At 42.5% G+C, this 19,459-nt stretch overlaps 1 protein-coding gene across 3 annotated transcripts in view; it reads left to right on the top strand.

The window, feature by feature from the left end:
• Positions 1 to 488: 488 nt before the first annotated feature.
• fnbp1l (formin binding protein 1-like) overlaps positions 489 to 19,459 on the top strand; it is a 52,057-nt gene continuing 33,086 nt past the window's right edge. For all 3 annotated transcript variants that reach the window (XM_085775022.1, XM_085775021.1, XM_085775023.1), the window contains exon 1: positions 489 to 623. In XM_085775022.1, the coding sequence (XP_085631148.1) occupies positions 600 to 623 (24 nt within the window). In that variant the 5' untranslated portion in view covers positions 489 to 599. The remainder of the gene's footprint in view (positions 624 to 19,459) is intronic.

Here is a 19,459-nt window from a genome sequence, read left to right as displayed (position 1 = left end):
ACCAGTGTTTCCTTCGTGGCGAGTCATGAGAATAACACAGCCAAATCGCCGTTTATGGTCGGAACTACGACGGTATGTGATCGTCTTTGAACCTCTGACTTTAATTCTTGATGAATGAAAACATGAGTCCGTCTTGCGCCGGTCAAAGAATTTTACGGTGCGCGCGGAGGCTCATAAATGTAGTGTGAAAACACTTCGCTTTTCCAAAACTCCTCGTTGTCCCTTTAAAGTCTTGTTTAGGTATTTTTTTTATTAGAGCTAGTACAGTTTCGAGGTGGTGTGCAATTATTTTAAATGCAGTAGGCTACTTTTTATTTTTATTTTTAGGCTACACAGTATTTTCTCAGTTAGGCTACTGGTCAAAAAGTCTCGGGGGGCCTCTGAGGTGCAGCAGGGCCCCCGGTTTGTGCGGCCCTGCTGACTCTGGAGAAGGAGGAGGAGGAGGAGGAGGAGTGTTTGTCGGCGGCGGCAGCAGCAGCAGACAGTCAGTCAGCCAGTCAGTCAGGCAGGAGCACCAGAGTCCGAGCGGCAGTTTCAGAGACTGTGAGTGGGGAAAAAACTGCGTCCAATACGGGATAACTCAGCAGGAGGGATCCGACATGAGTTGGGGAACGGAACTATGGGTATGTAAATGTTTAAACTCATTTAAACTGTTATTATTTTCCTGTGCTTCGTGTTTTTTTTTCTTTGACACGGGCGACAACACCGACTTTAGTGGTGGAGCAGCAGCAGTGGAGGAGGAGGAGGAGGAGGAGGAGGAGCAGAAAGGTGCCGTGTGGTGTGTGTGTTACCTTGTAGCAGCGGCGGCGGCTAACGCTGATGCTAACCGGCTAACCAACCGGCTCTGGCTGCAGCGGCGGAACAATAGAGGGGCAAGTCTGCAGACAAACAGCCGGGGAGGGAGGGAGGAGGGGCGGGCAGCGGCGAGGGGTCACACCGCTTACACCACCACCACCACCATCAAGCCAACTTTAATCAAACGTTTGCATCTGAAATTTGGCTTTTTTTATTTTGGTTTGGACTGGCAAGTTTGTGCATGTGTGTGTAGGCTATGTGTGTGTGTGTAGGCTCTCTCTGTGTGTGTGTGTGTGTCACACCCTGTTTCAAAGAGAAGCGGGCTGCTGCTGGAGAACCGGTGGGATCATCTGGGGGAAGAGAGAGCACCTCGGTCCTCTGTTGTGGAAATAAAAAAAAATAAATTAAAGCAGCAACACCCATGAGATGTATTAACTGATTGGCATAATATCGTGTCTCTTTTGTTGCTGCCAGTTGTCCAAAAATCTTTTGTCTTTAACCTCCATGTGATCAGAGAAGAGGAAGGAGGGGGGGAGACACATGCTCCTATTTATATTCTATATGGTAGGCCTACTTGTATGTTATCTGTTGTAGCCTATTGTTTTATTGCTCAGTTGTTGCTGTCCTCATTCTGTATGACCTTTAATATGTACATATATATAGGCCATGTGCGTGCAAGCAAGTCAAATTCCTTGTAGCCTATGTCTGCATTCTGAACTATGAACTAAACCAGCCCGTATATAAATATATAACACACACAGACACACACATTTACAGCTGATACTCAACCAGCAGCTAAATAATAATAGTCATAATAGATTTTTTATTATTACTGCTCATGTCACATCTGCTGCTCTTTGTCAAACACATCCCCCTCTGCCTATAATGGGTTGATGTTGTTGTTATCATTATTATAATGTGGATTAATTGTTTGCTGCAGCTTTGGGATGGTTTAGTGATTGATAGTATTTAGATTTTGAGCAGCGAGTGACAGGACGTTGAGATCCAGCCTCTGTTTTTTGGGGTGTTGGCCATCACAAGCTGTTGTAACCAGAGAGGCAGCCGGCAGCATCTCTCCATGTGTGTGTGTGTGCAAGGAGATGCTACTCCTCCAGTTGACCTTAGTGGTTATCTCCAGTTTTAAAATAAGCTTTTCTCTTCTCTTCTCTTTTTAATGCTTGCTCAGCCCTCAAATGTAACACGACCATGCTGCTGCTACAGGAGAAAAAAGAAGAAGAGATAACTATTTGCTTATGTGTGTGTGATTCAAAAGGATTTGGAAATAGTCGTAGACACATGAACACACACAGACGTGATGTGTCAGGATTTGCTTTTCTTACTTTTTTCTTTTTCTGAACTGCAGTCTCCCATTCATGTTTTCCATTCAGTTTTTCTTTGTGTCTGAGCTCTAAATATGGAGATAGAGTAGTAGAGTCAGCAGGGACAGTTTGTGTTCCCAGTTCAGACAGATGGAGAGACTGGTTTGTCTTTGAGAATACAGATTGTATTTTCTTTACCAAAGTTTGTTCCTTTATAGATGTTTGTTTAAGCCTGTTCTCAGTCCTCAGTGTGTTTGCAAACTACAATTTTAAAGTGATGTTTTCAAAAATAATCAATTAATAGTTTGAAACAAGTAAAGCAATGCCTCAGGGATGTTCAATCTTTTAATGATGTAATGGAGAAAATCAGCATTTGGGAAGTTTTTTGCTTAAAACCTAAAAGACTTATTGTTTCTCATGATTTTTTGTTGATTAATCATGAGTTAATTGACAAAAAAATTCAGTTCTTGTGTTTGTAAAGGGTGTACAAAGATGTGTTACTTTTGAAGGCATGGGGATTTTTTTTTAGTACAACTCAACATCACATCTGGATTATTTCAGGACCTAATAAACAAATGTTTGAAGATGATTTACATGCAGTTAGTCAAAACAAAGACTAAAAAACTCTGGATTGAAATTCAACGGTATGGAAAAAGGTCTAAAACTAATCCACCGTCAGAAATCCAATAAAATAAATCCAGAGGATGACATCGGTGAGTGTGAAAATGATGGACTAAAGAAATTCAAAGTGGTAAATCGTTGAACAGTTTGAGTTCGTCTCGTCTCTCATTGCGTCGGTCGGTGCTGTGGTGATGAGGCAGAGCAGGCGATGATCTGTGTTGCTGAGTGTAGCCGTCGTCTGACAGACCGTCATAATCCCCCTCTGTCCGCTGATGAGATTAATGTGCTGGCCGTCTGATGTCAGATTACACATGATTGGCTGTCTGATGTCAGATTATTAACAGATTATGGTCCGGACCATAAGATGTGAAACTGTTGATTGGCTGTTTTCGTTTCACATGACGTAATGCCAGTCAAGATCTGTCTAAATTCATGTTATAAACCAACACCTGGAGCTTTTTGGTGCCTTTAAATCAACTGTACCACTCCACTTAAACCTGCATTTAATGATTATCTTCATTATTGATTCATCTGGCAGCAATTTCCTTGATTCCTCTATAATTTGTTCCGATGTTCTGCCTCCTCTCAGCTCCTCATAATGACATTAAAGGGATTTTCTTTTTTATGAACAATGTCAAATAAGGATAAAGACTGAGGCAAGTCTGACAAATTTCCTTTCCTGCTGATCATCTTCCACGCTCCCAGGTCACAATCCAATGGACTAATCGATTAATAAACCGTATACCGAGCGTAGTTCCAGTGTCTAGTGCAACATGGCACGGTGCCTTTCTGCTTTTTCTCTGCGCTCTGGCTCGAGCCCGGGTCTTTGAGACATTACAAAGCAAGCGAGGAACATCCTATTACCGCGCTGGCTTCCTGCCCTCCCAGACACACACATGAAGTAGGAAGTACTCGTCTGAATTAAAGCTCTGTCTGCTTTTTTTTTTTTTGCGAGTGCACTTAGTGCCAGGATGCTGCCATGCTGTGCTCCGGTCTGCCCGGTGGAGGTGAGGCTGAGGCCAGCGATGCAGAGCCGAGCCGAGCCGAGCCGAGCAGCCAAGTCTGACTGAAGGACAAGAGAGTGACAGGCGGTCGTCTCTACTGGTCGGACAGACTGAAAGACGAGGGATAAAGGGGATAGAGGAGGAGGAGGAAAGAGGACAGGCTGTAAACGGCTGGCTAGATTTGTAATTTTCCTTTTTGAAGTCTGTCTCCTGTTTGTCAGGTGGAGAGGAGGCCGTTGTTGAACAATGGTGGAAAGTCCGATTCAGAGCAGTGAGCAGGTTTTTATTTTATCCTCTTCCAAATCAAGGAGAGCTTTGCTTTTCTTTCTTTCATGTGTTTTTGTGTGGATTTGGAAAAGGCTTATCACCGTGTTCCCTCAGGTGTGTGTGGAGGTGCTGCTGCAGGTCGGGGTACTATGGGGTTTTATTCGTGGAACCGTTTGATGCTTGGAAGACAAGTAAAAGGATTGTTTGTATTCCTGGCATCAGGTGGCGATCAGACTCTCGACAAGGCTGCTTGTTATCATCCCCCCACTACTGTTTGTGATATTTATAGACTGTAGCCGACGGTATATCAGTGGTTTTACTGTAGGGAGGCTCCTGTGCTGCTTTTAAACCGTGCTGAGGGAATATCCTCTCAGATAGGTATCAAGACTTGGCAAGATACTGAACGTTGAAGATTTAGTGGAGCCACCTTTGGGCTGATATTCACAAACATCTTTCGTCAATAATATCTTATACTATATTGTCAATAAAATGGTAATTCACAACTCTGAACTCTTGACTTGTAAATAAAGGAACAATGACAATGGTTACTGCTGTGAAGAATTATAGAGAGCGGCAGATGATGGGGGAGAGATTTAGTTTGTGATATAATCCCTCTGATACACACAGATGGCTCAGCTTCTACAGACACATTGACAGCTCTGTGGGACTTAGAGCTGCAGTGACTGACTACTAGTCAATTAGTAAGAATTATTAAATCCCAATGTAATCAAAATTGCAATATGAACAAGTGCAATTAGAAAATCCCAGGAGCTGCATTTTTTGGTAACACACTGTAGGTAAAATGTGTCACATCATTGTTGTGCATTGTCATTATACGTGTTGTGTAGAGACACACTGATCATATTCTCCAAAAGCAGACATATTTGTTTGGTACAAGACCAACAAAAACACATCATAATTAAATATTATGTATATATTCTCATGTGAAAAGTGAAAACTTCTAATCCCACTGAATCTGCAATCACAATATCTGCCCGCACAATTGCAGTATAATGTTTTATTTGCATATCTTGCAGGCTGAATCATTAGGGCTGCAGGATGAGACTGTTTGGTGAATCAATTAATAGTTGGAGCCATTTTTTAAAACAAAAAATGCAGAAAAATACTAAACGCTGCTTGTTTTTAGCTTCTCAAATGTGAGGATTTACTGCTTTATGGAACATCTTGTAGGTTTTTTTTAATCTTGATGAAATGAAATGCACAATTTGATTAGATCTACATAGAATACCAACATTTTGTAGATGAAATGATAAACTGATTTATAAGCAAACTCATCAGCAGGTTAACTGGTTATGAAAACGAGTGACTCTTTGTTGTGTATCTGTGGTTGGAGGCTCTTTGAGAGAAGGTTCCTGTTGTCTAGTATAGGGCAGCGCTCTGGTTCCTCGCAGGTCACAGCGGGTGTGAATGAAGTCATGTCGAAGCTGAGGGCACTGGCCTGCACACGCCAAGCTGTTAGAGCCGCTCCGGCCAAGCTTGTCAACACATTGTGTGTGTGTGTGTGTGTGTGGAAGGAGGAGGTGTGAGTGAGAGAAGATGTTGTTTCCAGGCCGGGTTGTGTGAGAGTGATAGCTGATAGGCCGCTTGATGTTGTTAATGTCCTGCGTGTGAGGGTGGATGTCTTTCTTAATTAACCAAATTGTGCAAACTCACATCTCCTGGAGACTGGGAGTGGAGATAAAGATGGAAGGAGCGGAGGTGTGAAAGAGCGATGGAGGAGAAGGAAGAGGAAGATGAGGAGGGAGGGAGGAGGTTTTTAATGACAGAAGGGAGGGAGGTATTTTTATTTTCATAAGGATGGAGGAGGTGGATGGATGGAGGCAGATGGAGTGATGGAGATTTTCACCGATAATAATGGATTAGATGAAACTTTAATGATCCCAGTGGGGAGATTGGCTCCTGCTACAGTAACAGGATACATGAAGAGTGAACAGGCTGTCAGTCAAAGTCAAAATGAGTTTGTGCTTTTACACCTTCATAAACATAAAATCTAATTTATTTAAGTAGCTACGCCTGTCTGTGTCCATTAAAGGGATAGTGCAACATGTTAGCAAATTGGCCCATTGCTTTTAATCTCTACAGTCATAGCAGTAGGTTTGTTACCTTTAATTGTCGGTGCAAGCTATTTTTAGAACGGCGGAGCAGAGCCGTGAGCTGCTCAGAGCTACGTCACGGAGGCTAATGGGATTTCTTGGTTTCCCTCATCAAACTCATCAAATACAACAACTCTTAAACACTCTGGTAGACAAGTTCTGACCTGCACATTCACCACGCTATGAGATAATAACGGAGACAGAGTTGTTTTATAGGTAAATTCATGCAAAACTGCTGATGCGCGTTCCCGTTCCCGAAGCAGTCTCTGCATTTACCTCTACAACAACTCGATCTCGTAACGTTCTGTTATTATCTCATAGCGTGATGAATGTGCAGGTCACAACTTGTCCACCAGAGCGTTTTGGAGTTGTTGGATTGTGTATTTGATGAGTTTGATGAGGGAAACCAAGAAATTTCATTAGCCTCCGTGAGCAGCTCGCGGCTCTGCTCCACCATTCTAAAAATAGCTTTCACCGACAATTAAAGGTAACGAACCTACTGCTAAGACTATAGGGATTATGGCAATGGGCAAATTTGCCAAAATGTTGAACTATCCCTTTAAAACAATCATGATGATTTGATTTGGCTCAATAAAAAAAAAAAACACAAATAAAACATCTGATGCCTTTTTGAAGCTGTAATTCTGGTCAACACCTTTTTACACTAATAATATAAGATGTGCTTCTCTTATTGGAGTAAATTAAATGAGTCTCCTTTGACTTTGTTTGCAGCAGACATTCTGACAGCCGGTCATAATTCAGGTTTTTCATTCAAATTAAGTGCAAATTTCAGCTGTCAAAACAAAATGAATGTGTGTTTTCATCTCTTTCTCTGTTGTTAGTAATAGAGGAGCCGGTTCCTCTCACCTCAAACTGTGTAGAAAACAGGACGGTCGGACGTATCGAGCCAACATTTCACTCTCAGGAAGTCGTACAAAGTCACCCTCACAAACACTGAGTTGTTGCCTTTCTCCTCTTGGTGTTTTTTCAGTCCCCCACTCCTCCTCCTCCTCCCTCGATCCTCTCTCCCTCCTTCCCCCTCTTCCTTCCTCTCATCCTCCCATCACCTCCCTCTGGATGCGGTCACACAGCTGTATCCACCCAGCCAGATGTTTGGCAGTCGAGCTCCTTCTTCTTGGACTCGGACACACCATCACACCTGTCTGACTTTTCAGATCAGTGTCGTGACCCCCAGTGTGTGTGTGTGTGTGTGTGTGTGTGAGTGTCTAAGTGGGTCAGCGATGTGTTGGCTCTGTGATGCTTCGCTGCATCTGTACTTGTTGATAATAATAAGGGTATTAAACTGTAGAATCACTATTTGTACAGTGCAGCAGCCTCAGGGGTTATCTAAGGTCAATGTTGGTGTCATAAAACTGTACAAATCATTTGAGAAGAAGAGTGAATGAACTCTGGATTATTCTTAGATATATCTTTGTCTATTTTAAACTTTTGCTTCATTGTTTTTCCAAGTCCATAAAGATAAACCAGTATTATTGTTATGTTTTATCTATTGTAACAACATCACCAGTCTTTATTATACCTTTTCTTTCCAGGAAGTAAAAACTGAATCACCACCGCCACCACCAATAGAGACAGAAACAACGACTTGATGCAGGACTTTGGTCAGTCAGAGCTGCAGCTGCTGCTCCTGCAGGAGTCAGACTGTCAACTGTTTATTAGTCAGTTACTTTATTAGCCAGAGGATAAAAAAAAAAAAAAAAACGCAAGCTTTGTGGGATACGTGGAAAATTGGAAGATGCTGGGAATTTTTCTGGTGAATTTTTTTTCCTAGATCTGCAACCCAGTCATTACGCTAAAACCTCTGCTGGATGGCTGGCTGCTGTCAGTCTCAGCCAGGCCTGCTTGTCTAACTAACACACACACACACACACACACACACACACACACACACACACACACACACACACACACACACACACACACACACACACACACACACAGTGGTATAGACTCTACATACTGATGACTTTACCTTTTCTGCACTATGTTGATTCACTTTGACGCTCAGAGGAGGAATGTACAAGTGGTGGTGTTTATAGGGTGAGATATCTCTGATAATGTGTAAGTCAGTGAGCAAAACTTAAAGGGTTAGTTCAATATTTTGGCAAATTGGCCCATTGCCATAATCCTAATAGTCATAGCAGTAGGTTCGTTACCTTTAATTGTCAGTGCAAGCTATTTTTAGAACGGTGGAGCAGAGCCATGAGCTGCTCAGAGCTACGCTACGGTGGCTAATGGGATTTCTTGGTTTCCCTCATCAAACTCATCAAATACACAATCCAACAACTCCAAAACGCTCTGGTGGACAAGTTGTGACCTGCACATTCACCACGCTATGAGATAATAACGGAACGTTACAAGACTGAGTTGTTTTAGAGGTAAATTCATGCCGCTGATGCGTGTTCCTGTCGGAGCAGTTTTTCGGCAAGCAGTCTCTGTATTTACCTCGAAAACAACTCTGTCTCGTAACGTTCAGTTATCTCATAGCGTGGTGAAATATTCTCAGTTTTTAAATCAGTTTTTTGCAGAATATGCAAGTTAGTCAATTAATCTGGAGCTAGTTTGATTAATGAATGAATGTGTTGAATCATTTCTCCGCCAAAAATACCAAAAAGTGACAGTTTCAGGCTCTTAAATGTAAGAAACCTGCTGCTTTTTCTTCCTTTTATCCCACTTGTGTAAATGAATCAGCTTCTCTGTTCAGATTACCTTGTGCTCTAGTCTACAGGGCTGTGGTGGTAAATGGTGCTGGTAATTTCTCCCTATTTTTTGGATGATGGGCCCAAAATAATTGTTTGATTGACAGCCCCGGTGCCTCCCTTTTATGTTGTTTTACAATCCGGCAGTAAGAAGATCCTGACCACTGTAAGGTTTACGGTTACAGAGGCAGCACAGAAAATATTCCAGTGGTAGAAAAATGTGGAGAACCCGTGAACATGCACATCAGTAGAGAGAGGAGAGGAGCTTGGTGATAAATGCTCAGCCTCTCCGTCTCACCGTGCTAATCGCTGTTGACTGTTTTCTTCATGGACCTCATGGTAAATCTACAGCAGTATGTAGCGTTGGCGCCTGAGCAGTGAGTGAGATGTCCTGCAGCTGATGTCCTCTGGTGACTGTGTGTGTACTAAACACACCAGTTGCTAAACCTGTATCAACTCCGCTGAGCTGATACTATCTGCTCTGTGGACGGACGGTGGTGGGCCGACACACAGCACAGGCTCCAACACAAAACAGCAGCTGACTCGCAGCAGGTAGACACAGGGTCAACACACACACACACACACACACCAACACATGGATCTTTTACTCTGAAACCAGCTCAGCTCCATGTTTCAGAGCCGTGCTCCTCGGTCGCTGCAGCACCATGACTTCCCTTAGCTACCAATGTTGGAGCTACAGTATAAATCAAGTGTGAATGAATCAAGGGCCTTTTTGTTCCCTGTTTCTGTGTGTGTGAGTGTGTTCATGTGAGTAACGACCAGTGTGTGTGTGTTTGCCATGTGAGCAATGAGCATAAACCATCAGCTCTTCTTATCCCATTACAGAGCTGGTAATTGCTGCTCCTCTCCCTTCCTCTGCGTCCTCATCATCAGGCCAATAATCTTCATCTCCTCCTCCGCTTCTTCATGTCCGTGTTGACCCGCGGGGACGAGGCTGGATTCTCCAGCACAGACAACATTTATAAACGGGTTTCCCACAGGCCGAGACCAAATGGGAAGGATGGTTTAGAAAAAAAAAATGCTTAATGTCACACAGAGCCTCAAATAGACTAAGAGCTGCTGTTTGAGGCTACTCTCTCCCTGGGGCCTCATAAGGGAAGATGTTTTAGTTTGAGTTTGACATAAATGGGATATTATAGTGGTTTAAGTTAATCTTAACAAGGACAATAATAGGGGGAAGATCACCTTTTGTGTCCTCTGAGATTTTTATCATTTTGAACTGAACTATTTTGGTGAAACGGTGAAATTAGACCAGGTGTTTTCTCGCGTCTGTGCTTATTATAGTGTATTTTTTCTGACCCAGATTTTTGAATTGTGAATATAATGTGAGTGTAAGGGGGTTACTTGAGCTAATTGTAGGTATTAAATATTAGAGAAGCTTACTATAAGCCCAGGAAATGGTAATTTGGAGAAAAATAATCTTAACTTAAGGTACACGTTTCTGGAGCTTTCAGCTTCATTTTGTCATTTTCATTGGCAGTCTGTACTGGAACTAAAACCTCTCTTGGTTATTTATTATTTTCTTAATGGATTTTTTCATGCAAGTTGTCATTTGTTTAGTTTATAGAATAGGGACATTTGTGAAAAACTGTTCATTCACAAATAATCATCAATTGCAGGATAGTAGAGTAATCCTTTTAAATCATTTTCAAGCAAAAAAGCCTCTAATGAGCAGATTCACTCCTTCTTTGTGAATATTTTTGGCTTCTTGGTGTACTTGATGTTTGATGACACCCCTGGCTCTGTGAATGATGGGTATTGATTGGATTAATCACAAGGTAATCATCAGATTAATAGATACAAAGATGAATGCTCCATTTTGGAAAACTAGATTTTTTTTTTTCTGTCTTGATAAATGACCTAACGATGAGGAGCTGATTGAAATTGCTCTCAGTGAATCCCTAACTTGATTAACTGGAGATAACTGGCCTTGTTTTAACACCAGTTCAGTTTTTCTCTATAATTGAAATAAGGAAACTAGAAGTCTTCACATTCTCCCGTGACTGTGAACGCCACATGGGATCATGACCTCAAGGTTCAGAAACTCTTCTGGAGTATTTGGACTTTTACTGGAAGCATGTGAAGTGCTGCTGCTGCTGATGATGTAGCTGTTGGCATCGCACACAAGAACACAAAAGCAAATTTTTATGACGCTGCCTTATCAGACTTCAGGGAGTCTTTGTGCTACATTTTTCCGATATTTGTGGGAAACGGTGGCTTCTGGCGGGAATGGGCAGGAACAGCACGCGGCCGCGTACCGTTAATACAGACATCATGTGTAGAAAGCGTATGTTACATGGGACAAGCGTAACTAGGACAGCCCCCTCCCCCCCGACCCCCTCCTCTCACTTGTCTCCCATGTTTCCTCTCTCCGTCTCCCTCCCTGTCCCACATACAGCCGGTTTATATACAGGGAGACAATGTTCATTCCAGCAACACAGGAGTTTTCCCAGGGTGTTTATTTGGCCGATGAAGTTTCAGAGGCCAATAAAACTGCTCCATAGCTGCTCATTCACACACACACACACACACACACACACACACACACACACACACACACACACACACACACACACTAGCTGCTCTGCATGGAGGTTGCTGGTTACCTAGGTAACCTGCATGAAGTACAGAGTGTACCCCCCATTGGTTACCGCAGCTACCCCAGGCCATAATATGTCAGGTAGTCACTAGAGTGCAGGATAAACAGCAGCAGGCTGCTGGTGGTTGTTGTTGTTGTTCTCCTCAGAAATGTGGAAAGATAAAAAAGATAAAATAATGAAGTATTTGTCGTCCTGTTCTTTGGAAAGTGGGAAACATATTTTCAAAGTCTCAACAGGCTTGTTCGGCTGTCAACGCTTCGAATCGGCCAAGTTTAAATTACAGAGACTTACAGAGGAGAGACCTTTTCACAATAAGACGACAGGACAACAATAGTCTCAAACAGAGATTTCTGCAGTCAAACCAAACCAAGCTGAGACCATTGTCTCTTTAACAAACACCACTCTGTCTGTGCTGCTCTGGTCTGGACGACAGGATGCTACAGACCCACTGCAGCATGGACATAATGAGTCCATGCTCATAGATGATGATGATGAAGTGCTGTAGCAGCAGGAAGTCAACTATACCAGATATCGTATTAAGAGGACAGTACTGTAGCATCACACTGATTAATTGTGATGAAATTTGGTGTAATCAAAACCTATGATGCCTGGTGGATGACTTGTCATACCTAGTAAATTAACATGTTAACATGCAAATATGCAAAAATGAAAGTGAACATGATAAACATCCATCCATCCACTGGCGGTACAGTTTTATCTGTGCAGGATTACCAATCAGGAATGAATAGATTGAACCCAGAACCTCCTTCCTGTGAGGGGATACAGTGCTCTCCACTGTATCATTGTGCCACCCCATAATGAACTTTACATGCATGTAGACCAGTGCTATTCAATAAAGAATCCAGTTGAGCAGCAGGTGATGACAGATTTTAAGCTACTACAAATGAAAAATAAGTTGTTCATGTTTCCCTTTAATATTTGACAAAAAGTGCCAAGAACCAATGAATAAAAGCTTTAACTGAACAGAAACTGAGGTAGTAGCAATACATAACTCCATTTTTGAAATAAAAAATAAACATTTAGCATTTTACCTAAAAATGCATAAAAAACAAAATAGTGCCAAATATTAGCAATAACTTGCTTCCCTGAATCAAATTAAACATTTGCTCATACGTAAACCTAGGCACAACTCAAAGTGCATAAAGAACAAATTATTATTCACAGTCTGTCCTACTGTAGGAAGTCCTGAAGGCTCACAAAATCTGATTTGCTCAGGTTTTGATTACACTCGGAGTCTCCTTCTGGGCCCCATGTGGCCCCCGGGCCACCCTTTGAGCCGGCCTTATGTAGACTGTGCATGCAGACTGAGATCCTCTCTGTCACCACCTGTCACATGATGAGGGGCAGTCATGCTCATTCGCTCCCAGCAGGAAGTAAAAGGGCATCTCTCTGAATCTACATGCTTATTTATACCGTGGTAAAGACTTATCTGAGGAGATGTTTCCACTGAATGCAAGCTGTTATTGAGTTGATGTACGCTATTTGGGGGGGAATTTCCACTGGATATAAGGGAACATTGTAGGAAATCTTCCAATGACAACACCGAGAACTGAGACGCTGCTGAGATTTAAAAACAGATTCATACAGGATGAAGGCCACTGATACTTTACTCTGTCTGAGAGTCTGTTCACTGGGATGTTGAAGGATGTTGAACAGTTCGGGCAAATTTGCTATTTGGCTTTGACTTCCTTGGTGTTGGATTGAAAGCACTTTCATATGTGGAGCTACACCCAGCAGCTAGTTATCGTAAAGCTTTGCATAACCCTGGGACACAAGGACACAGCCAGTCTGGACCTGTCTGAACTAATCTGCAGCTACCTTGGTAACTGATATCTGAGTATCTCTGGGTTTGGACTGCTTTTCAGGCACAGCAAGGCATTTATGACACTGCCTTGGTCTTTTGGAAGCTGTGATGGATCTGTTTCCTGTCGAGTGATTGAAAAATTGGCAGATGAACTGATTGTCAGTAGCAGAAAAGGTGTAGCCTATTTGTTTGCTTTGTTCCGATTTACGGGGCTAAAACGATACCATTGTTGCTTTTTTCTTTTGGGTCGTTTGTGTTCACAAGGTAACAGTCCCAAAAGGTCCAAAGTTGTAAACAAATGCCATGCACGAACTAACTGTTCTCTCATTGGTTAGAAATCCAGAAGGAGTCGTCGAGGGAGGAGGTAACCCAGGAAAAACAAAAAACCCTGGACTATAAGTTTAAACGGGCCTGAAAGTTAAAACCCAACCCAATCCGAGGCATTTGTATATATTTTCAGCCCGAACGGGACCCAAACGGTAGCCTGGCTAACACCAGACCTCATCTCAATGTAGATTGAGATTTGGTCGGGGAACCACCCGTTCATTTTTTTGTATTTGAGGCGTGGTTTATGAAAGCCCAGAGCCGTTTATTGGACGCTACGAATGTCTATCAAATGCGTCTGTACGTAGCTTATAGCCAATTGTATCAATCATACCCGATGACGTATGTAGATCGACAGAAATCAGATGAAAAAAACGCTTAAACGTTGCTCTTTTTTCAAAATAAACTTGCGGTCTAAACTACTTAAAACACTTTCTACCGCTGCATCGAAAGGTAAAGTGTCTGCCGCCATGTTGGCTCGACAAGCTATCAACAAAGTCGCTGTCATCGTCTTGCTGCCCCCTCCCCCGTTCTGTGATTGGCTCCTTCGTTGAGGGAAAAGTCGGCCTGGCCCGGCCAGTTGAGAACCACGGAGCATCAGCAGCGTGTTGCATGTTGTGTCGGTTGCTGAGTCGCTTATGTTCTCACTGCTAACCAACCTGCTCCAGGGCTCGACTGGAAGCGAGCCATGAGACCAGCCCTTCTTGACAACCTTGTTTTATTCCACATCTGAGCGCGATTGAACCGATCTTTGGGGTTAAACGCTCCCCGTTTCAAAACAGCTGCTCCAAACGAGCCGGGTCTGAAGAGACCCTTAGTCTAGACTATAACAGCTATCAGCTCCTTTTAACTCTCACTCACAAACATGCTTTGAGTTGGTTGTTTAATCCATGTAACTGGACATTTTTTAAATAATTTCCCACTGAGGTATACAATTTTTTTTAAAAACATTATCCCACAGATTTACATCTAGTTCTTTTGTTGCTGCTGTTGAACAAACTAAAACTGACGTGTTGCGCTTGTCGTCTAAAAATAGTTCCAGCTGTCAGCAGCCAGACCGAGTGTCGTAGCCCAAAGTCAGCCGCACTAACCAGTGTGAACAGTGTGAGGAAGAAGGTGTCATGGTCAACACACACACTCACACTCCCTCACACAGCTGGGAGCCTCATGCCAAACCAGGACCCCTCTGTGATTGTGGCATTTGAGTCAGAGCTTTGATACATCAGGGATCCTGTGGCTTTTTTTTCTCTTTTTTTTGTGGGATGAATGAGCTGTTTATGTTTGCGTGTGCGCAGGCATGCACATATGGTCTGATGACACAGCTCAGTGGCTCGCTGAACAGATACAGTAACCATCACATCCTGCTCTTTCATATTGGATACACACACACATGAAACACTGCGGTTAATAATGTGGATAACCACTGAAACTGATTGTGCTAAAATTAGTCATCTGTGTTTGTCTGTGTGTGTGTGTGTGTGTGTGTGTGTGTGTGTGTGTGTTAAAGGGAACTTGTGGGGACAGATCCCAGACTAAAAGACCAGTTAATTGGGGACAGCTTGTCCAATTGGGGACAAAGGCCGTGTCCCCAATTAGGGGGGAAATCAGATTTTTGGCTCAGTTGTTGGGGGGTTGGGGTGAGATAAGGTTTAGGTTATGGTTAGTGTGAGGCAAGTAGGAGTTATTATGGTTTGTAAACCACTAATTGTTTCACCGAGAAAATCATCAGCAGATTATTTGACATGGAAATTGAAAGTTGTGGCAAAGCTAAAGAGTCGCTACATGTTCTACATACTGGATTCACTCTGAGGATTGTTTAATGAAACAAGCTCTCTCAGTTCTTTGTTTCCTCTGTTGCTCCCTCGGAGGATCAGATAGTGACCCCAGGAAATCCGCCGGGTGACCTCGGTGTCACAGGGTCGACCCCGCAAAGCGACCCCCGTCCAGATCAGGGTTGAGACAAGGAGGAGGGTCAGACGAGCCGACGGGTCCTGATCAAAGTGGCGGTCTGACATTTACAAACAAGAGGGAAGAGAGGGAATATGTGGGAGTATTCAGGAGGAAAAAAGAAGTTAGCGGGAGTCTTTTGAAAAGCGGTGCAGAACTCACAGTCTTAACTAATTGTGTAAACAAAGCGTCTCTGAGACATGTTGTCATACAAAAATAAAGACTTGACCTATTTTTGTAACTTAGACTGCCACATAAAAGTGAAGTCAGCTTCTTTTCAAAATAAACCACCAACTGTGACTTAAATCCAGTTGTTCCCAGCTCTGATGTTGGATTTTCGACCTTTAATGTCTTATATTTTTGAGATATTGAAGCTTATTGTTGGTTGACATTCATTTTTTTTAGGTGTTACGTTTCGCTGTGCTCACTCCATGTGCAAACATATCCCTGCAAACTTAAATGTTAACCTCCCTTGGCGTGTCTTAACAAGTGTATGTTTAATATTGAGTCGCTATAATCAACTAAAACTTGACAGAGGTCCTCACGACAACTCTCAGATTTCACTGAACTGTAATTTGGACGATGGATTTGTTGACTTTTTGACCTTTGGACAGAGACTGATTTGCGTTTCAGTTTGTGGTGGATCTGTCAGCCTTGGTTGAGACTCGGTCAGACAGACAGACAGACAGACAGACAGACAGACAGACAGACAGACAGGCTGCATGCTGAACAGCTGAAGCAAACAATTGAAGTTGACCAACAACATGTTTGTGATACGACAGACTAATCAACTATCAGGTGAATTCGGGCTCAGCGCGCCGGTCTTGCTGCGTCTCGTCCAACCAGTCTGTCAGGGTGTGTATGTGAAGCAGTAGGGAAGTAAGACAATAGAGTGGATCATGTTGCTATGAAACCTGACTAGCTTGCCACAGATAGGAGTGCCCAGGTGTGTGTGTGTGTGTGTTTACAACATGCAGGTATTACATAAAGTTGGATTATCCTCAAATCAAACCCTCGTTTTTTTGAGTGTCCGAGGAGCTGGGATAAACTCGGCCGTTGTTACAGCGTCACAATGACTTTAATATTATGTAATAGGCTATTTTCACCCTGGTTTAAGGTGATCTTGTCTTTTGTTATAGATAGTTGTTGCCTCGTCGTGGACACAGGATGTGGTTCCTGTGAGTCCTCGTGTGGCCGACCTGCCCATGATGCTCGATGACGTTGAATTTAACACTGATACATGTGTCAGACCAACAGACAGAGGTTACACTGATGGACCAATCAGAGAGCTGTTTACTAAAATGTCAACACAGACGTGTCTTTTCTCTCTTACTTCTCTCTTTTGGATAAGATGACAAATACGCAAGAATGAAAATGTATTTCACTCTCAAATTTTGTGGCACTCAAATCGTCATGATACTTCTTGTATCCAAGCCAGGACTTAAATATATGATATATTAAAGCTGTTTCAGTGCCTCCTCATTTTGCAAACGTGTTGGCAATTGGCATGCAGCACAGCAGGTGGACGGGTTTACAAGTTTTTGCTTACGTCATCTTGTACAGTATATAGTACATCTTCCAGTCATGACACTGCATGAATTCATTACTTCTTTATTTCCTTGTATCTGTTTTGAATACTTCTCCACTCAGTCTTAAAATAAAAAGCCATAAAAAGTCTGTAGAGTGAAAAACTTGGAAATATCATCACTCTGTGTGGGGTCAATTTTAGTTTTTTATAAAAATGGGCACATAAAAGATTTTAGGGCTAACGGTGAAAAAGATGCTGTGGCATTTAGTCGGAGAGAAATAATGATGATCGGCTTTATTGTTGTCTTTCACTTTAACTAAACAGTGTTAGCCTAAATGTATTGAATCGTTCATTGTTCTGTTAATAAGACCGACGTACAGAGAGATGCTGTGTGTGTTTGTTGTGGTAAAGGAGGTCAGATGATGAAGTTGCTGTCATTCATGTTTTATTATCTACACATGACACACACATGTGCACTCCTCTCTCTTCCTGCCAGTTAGCCTTCAGTCCTTCCAGTCAGCAAAAAAAAAGAAGTCAAAGTTATGCATTGACGAACATGTGACCGGTTAAAGTGTGACTGTCACTGATTTACAGCTGCAGCGTCGTCGACATGGTTGAAGGCAGCAGCAGCAGAGATCAAACTTTAGAGTCAGTTTTTGTCCCAGGAAACAAGGATGAATCTTGCAGAGTTAAACGGCCCACACACACACACACACACACACACACACTGTGATTGTGGTTATTTAGTTTTCTACATCGAGATTGTGTTAATGTTTGACTGACCTGCTCCTGACACCTCCTGATGACTCCTGTCTGTGTTCATTCATTCAGAGATCTCCCTGTTGAAGCTCTAAAACAGTTATGGTAAAGGCTGAGTCATCCTAGAAACTGGTAAATGCTTGGTTGGAGAATAATAGCTCTTCTGCATTAAGATTTTTTTTGCAGCAGACACACTTCTGCAGAGCAGGACTGCAGCTGACAATTATTGAATTATTCTCAGTTCATGCTTTGGTCTATTAAAAAATGGTTAAAAAATGGCCGTCACAGTTTCCTAAAGCTCATGGTGATGTCTTCAGATCACTAAAACCTAAATGTGTTCTGTTTTCAGAGTTTAAAACCGTGGAAAAACACATGAAACCCTCACATTTAAGAAGCTTAAACTAGAGAATAAATTGCTGTTTTAAAATAGCCTCCGAATGTCCTTTCTAATTGTTTCGCTTCTAGATGAAAGTGGCTTCTTTTAGAACGACTTCTCTGTTTTTGTGAGTGTGTGTCCTCTTTGTTCGTCACAAAGGTGAAAATCAGTGGACTTGACCGTCGTTGACATTTTTGCACCCGGCATCTGTTCCAACTTTCCAGTTGCCAATCAAGTGTTTTTCGGTGTTGAAACCGGTTCAGTGTTGAAACTGGTGCAGCGTCTGTGCTTCAGGTATTTATTAGCAGCTGCGATGCTTTTTCCATCTGCGTCCTGTCTTCTTTTTTCTTTTCTTTTTTTGAGCTTTAGGGAAAGAGTTTTGATGTTTTCCCCTGAGCTGTGTTTGCTGGCGCACAATGAGCACAGGTTCTTGTTGAGTTGCCCCTTGGGCCGGCCGGTGATTGGACGAAGCGTTTGACTGGTCCGCCCACTGAAACAAATGGAAAGCAACGCATTCCAGTGCAAGACTGTCAAGGGAGATTACTAGATTACAAGACTTTCAGGCATAATATTTCAGCATCTTAGCTTTGATTTTCACTCAAGATACATGAGATCTGTGACAGAGATCTGAAATGTATGAATAGTTTTCCCCTTAAACCATTGTGCAGCTGTTGATTGAGGTGTAAATCAGTGCTCCCTGTTGGAGATAGTCGTCAGCGTAACAGTAAACAAGAAAGAATCTCAAACTATTGCATAAGAGGAAGAAACACCCATTTATTCATTTCAACTGAGCTGATGTAAACAAACACAGACTGTCACTGACAATACTTAAACCCCTCCCACGCAACATTTAACTCCACAATAGGATGCACACACATACCCAACATACGTATGATTCAGTTTCAGTGCAAACATGTACTTATAGAGTGACTGTCTGACTCAGAGCTGATCCATGATGTGACCACTCTCTGATTCCTCGTAATCCACTCAAATTATGTATCATTTGAAGAGCTATGAATCACATATTTCCTCTACAGTTTGTCTGGTGAACCAGGTTCATGTGTGTGTGTGTGTTTGTGTGTGTGTGTTTAGCATTGCTAGAGTCATGCAGTGGTTTCTGTTTCCGCAGGGGGAAGAAAGAAACATTAAAATAGTTATTTTAAGGCAGAACAAATGAGTGTGTGTGTTTGTTTACAGGGCGTGGATTAAAAGAGTGTGAACTGCTCATTGAAACTATTC

Source organism: Trachurus japonicus, chromosome 4, assembly GCF_045865225.1.
Source record: "Trachurus japonicus isolate A0001 chromosome 4, Traja_1.0".
NCBI lineage: Eukaryota > Metazoa > Chordata > Actinopteri > Carangiformes > Carangidae > Trachurus > Trachurus japonicus.
Note: the sequence above shows the minus strand (reverse complement) of the source record. Positions and strands in the feature narration are given on the sequence as shown.